This window comes from Limulus polyphemus, unplaced genomic scaffold (assembly GCF_000517525.1).
Source record: "Limulus polyphemus unplaced genomic scaffold, Limulus_polyphemus-2.1.2 Scaffold3517, whole genome shotgun sequence".
In the NCBI taxonomy this organism is placed as follows: Eukaryota; Metazoa; Arthropoda; class Merostomata; order Xiphosura; family Limulidae; genus Limulus; species Limulus polyphemus.
Window position 1 is genome coordinate 47808 of NW_013669127.1, and position 7800 is coordinate 55607.

Sequence of the window (7800 nt, forward strand, 5' to 3'; positions counted from 1 at the left end):
TTCAGATTATACGATGTTAATGAACTAGTAATGTTAATTCATAAATTTGAAATATCTGTGTTTCAGATTATACGATGTTAATGAACTAGTGATGTTTATTCATAAATTTGAAATATCTGTGTTTCAGATTATACGATGTTAATGAACTAGTGATGTTTATTCATAAATTTGAAATATCTGTGTTTCAGATTATACGATGTTAATGAACTAGTAATGTTTATTCATAAATTTGAAATATCTGTGTTTCAGATTATATGATGTTAATGAACTAGTAATGTTTATTTATAAAAACATAAAGTTGGCATATATTGTACAGTTGCAGCAAAAAGGGTACACAAAACACTGGCATCTTACAAGATTAAAAAAAAATTAAATTTACACACATATTAGCATCCTATCAAACCAAAATACACTTTAGATAAACACTAGAATACCCATAAAACCCAAAGCAGAAATAACAAATATTCATGTGAAGATTTTAACCTTTAACCCATAGTCGCAATTAGTTTTAAGTTGTCTTTTTTTTTTCTCTAAATTAACAATACTTACTAGTCACTGCAATATGCCTATTAGATTTTCCTTCATCAATCACCTCCATTACTTCCTCAGGAGAGGTGACGAATCGTTCTGTTGCCCCCTAGAACAAGTAACGTTCAAACTTTGTTATTTAGCATATAGTAACGAGTACATAGTCTTACACTTGTTACAACATATAGTACATAAAACACGGTCTAGTAAGTACACTTAAATACACATACCTATTCAATTAGTTAATGACATTATACGAAAGGTTTATTAAAAATACACACCTATTCAATTATTTAATGACATTATATGAAAGGTTTATTAAAAATACACACCTATTCAATTATTTAATGACATTATATGAAAGGTTTATTAAAAATACACACCTATTCAATTAGTTAATGACATTATGTGAAAGGTTTATTAAAAATACATACCTACATTATTATTTAATGACATTACACCTCAGGTTCATAAAATTGAAACAATTTTGTTTCAAACATTGTCGGTAAACAGTATGCCACAACTCAACATACCTAAAATCTAGAGTAATGCAGCAAACTAGCCTTTACATCTATTAGTATGTGTCAATATCCCATTAGTCAATGTACATTAAACTTAACATTATTATTATTCATCATTATGTTGAACAGTTGTTCATTCAGTGCACATTAAACTCAACATTATTATTATTCATCATTATGTTGAACAGTTGTTCATTCAGTGTACATTAAACTCAACATTATTATTATTCATCATTATGTTGAACAGTTGTTCATTCAGTGTACATTAAACTCAACATTATTATTATTCATCATTATGTTGAACAGTTGTTCATTCAGTGTACATGATGCTCAACAATATTATTATTCATCATTATGTTGAACAGTTGTTCATTCAGTGTACATGATGCTCAACAATATTATTATTCATCATTATGTTGAACAGTTGTTCATTCAATATACATGATGCTCAACAATATTATTTATCATTATATTCAACAGTTGTTCATTCAGTGTACATTAAACTCAACAATATTATTATTCATCATGTTCAACAGTTGTTCATTCATTGCACATTAAACTCAACATTATTATTCATCATTATGTTCAACAGTTGTTCATTCAATGTACATTAAACTCAACAATAGTTATTTATGAGTGTTCTACAGTTGTTCATTCAGTGTACATGATGTTCAACAATAGTTATTTGTCAGTGTTATACAATGTACATTATGCTCAACAATAGTTATTTGTCAGTGTTATACAATGTACATTAAACTCAACAATAGTTATTTATCAGTGTTCTACAGTTGTTCATTCAGTGTACATGATGTTAAACAATAGTTATTTGTCAGTTATACAATGTACATTAAACTCAAAAATAGTTATTTATCAGTGTTCAACAGTTGTTTAATCAGTGTACATGATGTTTGATAAATGCTTGCTTTTTTAAAATCTAAACTGCAAAAAAAAAGATGTTTTCACAATATTTTGCAACCTTGTGAAGGTAGTTTAAAAATTAATCCAAACTGTAGGATAAAAAAAAAAAAGATAGCTTGCAATTATGATCATTATTATTTTATCAAGTGCATTGCAGCATTCAAAGTTTGTTTTACAAATGATGTATAAATGTGTTTATCTTCTTACTAAAAATAAATCTTAGAAATACAAACAATAAAAATATTAATTGGCATAATTTCTAGCAAATGTCACAAATAAAAATGTATAAAAAATACTCTTCTGCTATGAAACGTGTACCTCTCATTTTTGCAATGTATCAGTAGGCCTAGTAGGCTGCAATTAAAGTACAGAAATGTTATATTGTTTGTTTTGAATTTCGCGCAAAGCTACACAAGGGCTATCTGCGCTAGCCGTCCCTAATTTAGCAGTGTAAGACTACAGGGAAGGTAGCTAGTCATCACCACCCACCACCTACTCTTGGGCTACTCTTTTACCAATGAATAGTGGGATTGACCATCACATTATAACGCCCCCACGGCTGAAAGGGCGAGCATGTATGGTGTGACGGGGATTAGAACTCGCGACCCGCAGATTGTGAGTCGAGCGCCCTAACCACTTGGCCATGCCGGGCCTGAAATGTTATATTTATTAAATGGTGCGCAAGGTATCAAAATATTCTTCTGAGATGAAACATGTATCTGTCATTTTTGCAATCTATCAGTAGGCCTAGTATGCTGCAAGTTAGGTACAGAAATGTTCTATTTATTAAATGGTTCACAAGTTATCTTAAATAAAGAAAGAAATCTGGAAATACTGTGATTACTAAAGCCTTTACATAAGTGTTCTAGATATATTCCTAACATACAAAAGTTTTAGAACTGGATTTTTTTCCTGGTGGGAATTAGTCAGTAACAGCAGTCTGATGTTTCATGTTTGTTGTAGTTTGTTTCCAGGACCCATTTTCTCAACTTTCTAATCCCGCTACACGTGATTAAAGTGCCATTTTTCATTCATCAAACATGCAGAAATGAAAACAGTCTCTGGTCTTGCTGAGACACAGGAATCACAATGGTCAACGTAAAACAAATATACACCCGATTCCAATATCTTGTTCTTTTTTTGATTAAATCAATTAAGTCATAGGGGATTTTTTTACTGAAACTTAAATTTCAGGACTTATTTAAATAAGAAAAAAATGTTTTGAGCTTAAGCTTATCGTACAATTGCTTATAATAAATTATGAAAAGAAGTTTGGGTAGTGATAAACTATTTACCTTGACAAAAGGAACACGATTTTGATCTTCATGAACCGAGAGATTAGTCTTTGAAACTAGAAAGAGAAGAAAATTACTTTTACTTTAAGTAAACCAGTGTAAAAATATTATGGAGCTAATTAAAAATTATGATCTTACACTAAAAGTATAGGTTTAACAAAAACAATTTATGTGTGTTGATTTTATTGTAGTTGAAATGTTTGTCCTTAGGGAGTCGAAAATTGATTCACATCTGAACTAGCGAACGGAGACGTAACAATATATATAGATGTAAAGTTTCTTATCCATATTCTTTGTATTTTGGATATATTTCATTATCCTCGAAACTGATACTCCTGCTAATTTTGAACATTGAAATATTTCTAATAAAACATTAAATATATTAAACTATCTAACCGTATGTTCTAGAACTATAACATTTAAAATGTTCATGGACAATGTTCGCTCTTCCCTCTCATATTTTCAATCCATGTGTGGAATGAATTTTTTCATGGGTACCATTATCAAGGCAATGTGCAGATGTGTGCTACCAGTTGTTTTTTTTTTTCATGGATGATTTTAAATCATTGACCCTATTGGATCATTAGGCCACTTTGGCAATGCTAGCAGCTTTAGGCTTATTGACTGCCAGGGTCATTAAGGCCGTCAAGGTGTTGAGACTCCTCACCATTACGCAGCTGAAATAATGAAGTGCATAGCACCTGATTGGTTGCCATGCAGCCACTCACTATGGAAACAATATTGTTATTATTGTTTAACTAAAATATCTTGCCATATATCTAATCATCACTATAATATCTAACAATGTTTAGAATCTAACAACACAGTTTTTTACAGAAAAAAAACATTTTTGAAGTTATCTTTCCCCGTTTATTACAGTGAATGTATAATATTTTGTTGTTGTTTGTTTGATTGTACACATAGTAAACTATTGGTAAAACAAACTACTAAGTTGTATACTTACTATCTAGGAGATCTCGGATCTTATCTAGATATATTTCAAAATATGAAACCTGTAAAAGAATTTTTTTTAGTTGATGGAGCTTTTGAATTACAGTCACAAATCAAATTTCCTGCAACATTGTCAGAATATTATACTTGAGCAAAAAGATAACATCATGCAGAATGTTTTAACAATCATTATTCAAAGTTAACAAAGTCATCACTCTATAAACATCTTGTAATTAAAACCTGTTCTAACAACCAAGTAAAATGTTACTTAGGCACATGAAATTTGCTTCATACTTAGCCATTTACAGCACAGTAGAACATGAATTTCGGTCACTCGCACACTAAGTGTGGGAAAACAACTTCACAACAAAACATCTGATGTTTAAAAATAAATAAATAAAGATAGCGATAATTCGGGAACATAAGCTTTCAGGCTACAATATAAAGTTCAAAAACATCTGTTTTAATTAAGTTCTGTTTGTAGAATATTTGGTGTGAACAAAAACAAAAATTAAAATTAAAAAAGAAAATTAAGCTTTAAAAAAAACATAAAATAAAAACTTACATTTATGTGACAAATTCTCTACCCCAGGAGTTGCTCAAGAACAAACAATATGAGCTCCAAAAGAAACAACCTTGAGATACATTTAAAATAAATATACTTCAAAAATTAAAATAACGATGGAAAAACAAAAGAATAATAAAGAGTAAACGGGTGGCATTTAATTCGTTACATCTCAAAGTCTGAAAAAATTTACAGAAAGTAAATTTAAAGTATGGAATTTACAATAATTATGAAGAAACATTCAGCTTTACATAACTATCCAATTCTGAAATACTTGCATGTGTACTCAAACCTGAAAAACACTCAAATGGCTAGTAGTAGTAGTGGACATTATAAATTTACAAGATGAAGACTTATTTTACTCAACTTTCCATTTGTTATAAACCAAACTTCTATGTACTTTACCAAAATTTAGTTTTGATTTCACAGAGAATTGAAGAATTTACTGTTAAAACAAGTTATATCACTAAGTGTTAATGAAATTTCCAGATAATCAAATAATTGGAATAACCTATTGCAAAATTTTATTTAACTGAGAGTGAGTCAACAAATAGGAATCATTTTTCTAAAGATACAGAAAAGTAGGTTTTTGGATTATCAACAATTAAAAATCTAAAACTTAAAAAAAAGGCACTTACAATCAACAAAATAGATGCCGATTAAGCCATTGATAATCCACTGAATACAATAACTTTTGCAACATTTCTTTACTTATATATTCCATTTAAAAGAAAAATAAATTTTAAAAACTACTATACTAATTAAAGACACACACACGTTCAACTTACCTTGATGTGAAATTCCACATTTTCGTCCATGGTATAGATGTAATTAAAGATATCATTGACTATTCTTGGAATAATTCCTTGTAGTGTAGGGCTATCCAATACACCCTAAAAGGAAGGAAAACAATAATAAGTTATAACCTGTTAAAAATATCCACCACTTTGAGATAAAAGATTATAATTACAAAGTGTAAATGCCTAAACTCTTTCAGAACTAGAATCAGTCTCTCAACTACTTTACACAAAACACTATCAGTAGAATCTGATTCATTCAAAATGAAAGTGTTACGAGCTAAAAATACACCAATCCTGACAATTTGAACTTTCACTAATCAATTAAATCTTTAGTAAATTTTCTCGCTTGATAAGACTTGGGTTTATTAGAGGAAATACTTGCAGATACTTTACAGATTATCTATAATTTAACCTGATTTTACTTTATGGAATATTATTGTTTTTAATTATTATTATTATTATATACAAATTATCTGGCATTCTCTCAATGTGCTCCTGAATGATCAAACTTTCCCAGACCACAAATCTCTTAAACTAAAATTAACTTGGCATTTTTTCTGAGTGTGACATCAACAAGATAAATATTTAACAGAAATCTCAATAATTATAATGCAGCCATGGGGGAAATCCTTTGAAAATTCCTGTATTTTTTCAAAACTTATTTTAAATCATTACTTTCATGAGCACTCTGAAAGTACATTGTAGAAAATCAATTGTAATTCTTTACTTAGGTTCATTTATGCTTCATAAGCTTAAGTTCTTTCTCATTACATGTACAACATACCTCCATAGTGTGTGTTTTGCCACTAGAAGTCTGTCCGTAAGCAAATATTGTTCCATTGTAGCCCATAAGAACATCTAAAATCCAAATAACAGAGTGCTTATCAATTGTAATAATGATAAAAAAAAACTTTTTTTTTTCTTACTGTATCCTTCCAGTTTACAAATACTATCAGGCTTAACCTCCATTTGCAAGTCTCACATGAAGAAATTCATAAAAAATTTTTAAAAATCATCAAAAGAGATACAAGTTAGGAGAGTGAGATCTGGGTGCTCAAGCTCACAACGTCCCACATCTATATCACCCTTCACTGTCTGCAAACCATTGTGGAAAGGTGACTGCTCTCCAAAGTAAAAGAAAATAAGGTTCTACCACTTGGGAGGTAAGTAAGATAAACTTATTTCCTAAGGTTGGCATTCCAGCCCTCATTATAGTAGTAAAGCACTAATCTTTAATTCTATAACTCTATACTAACATAATGTATCTACTGTACTACTAATTAAGTTTTCTCTATTCAATCATTAATAACAAAAGTTAATGAAAACTAACCCATACAAGTGAACACTAGGTAAGGGAAGGTGAGACATCTGTAACAATAAAGCGTTCAACTTGAACAGATTATCAATGACCTGTCAAGAAGAAAATGTGTTAGAACTCCTTACCTCACAAGAAGAGGAGGAAAGGAAGTGAATGTTAAGAGTAAGGGTCATTGTTTTAAAAATAAATGATAAAAAAACTCTTCAGAATGTATAATTAAAAAAAAGAATAATAATATGAAAAATAAGATTCTGACATTCCATGAAAATCGTTGGGTGAGTCTTGATAACAATGAAAAAAAAAAAAAAAAAAACTTATGGATCCCTTTACTAACAAACCTAAAACAAATAAGAGTCTAACATTATGGAAGAAACAAAAAAATTAGTGGAGTCAGGATCAAAAATGTGAAAGAGAGCAGGACAATCTCATTGTCTCAAACAGTGAAAGGTAAGGCAAGTTGTCTCAAAACATCATTAAAGTCAATAGCAGGGAAAGTTGTCCTTTAGAAAAACTGTATAACTCTCAAGAGAAAACGTATACTTATCTTAACTCCTGCTCATAATCAAAACCCTGAATCACCTAGACCTTCCCTTACTTATCTTAGCCACTTGTTCCCAGGTAAAATTTAATTGTTGCTTATATAAAATCGACAAATAGTGTTTAGTAATAACTAACTATGACTCGTTACTGTGGATATTAAACAAATACTTTCATAGAATAACAGCAAACATTAGCTATTCTTATAACACATAAAATGCTTTACTGTTTTTTGTCTGTTATACAATGACTAAAACAAGAAGTAAAATAACTCTACAAAATACTTATTGATTTAAACTGGTGCTGACATTAAGATGCATAACCACTACAACTGGAAAAAATTCCATCATTTCTGGTCCAGTCAAGC

The 7800-nt window shown here is 29.8% G+C and overlaps 1 protein-coding gene across 1 annotated transcript in view; it reads right to left on the reverse strand.

The window, feature by feature from the left end:
- Window positions 1-6442, reverse strand: part of LOC106469501 (kinesin heavy chain-like) — a 30622-nt gene extending 24180 nt beyond the window's left edge. The window contains exons 1-5 of the mRNA XM_013930001.2: window positions 6363-6442; window positions 5567-5671; window positions 4227-4275; window positions 3263-3318; window positions 550-637 (exon numbers count right to left, since the gene is read on the reverse strand). Of these exons, the coding sequence (XP_013785455.2) occupies window positions 550-637; window positions 3263-3318; window positions 4227-4275; window positions 5567-5671; window positions 6363-6428 (364 nt within the window). The 5' untranslated portion in view covers window positions 6429-6442. The remainder of the gene's footprint in view (window positions 1-549; window positions 638-3262; window positions 3319-4226; window positions 4276-5566; window positions 5672-6362) is intronic.
- Between the last annotated feature and the right edge of the window lie 1358 nt (window positions 6443-7800).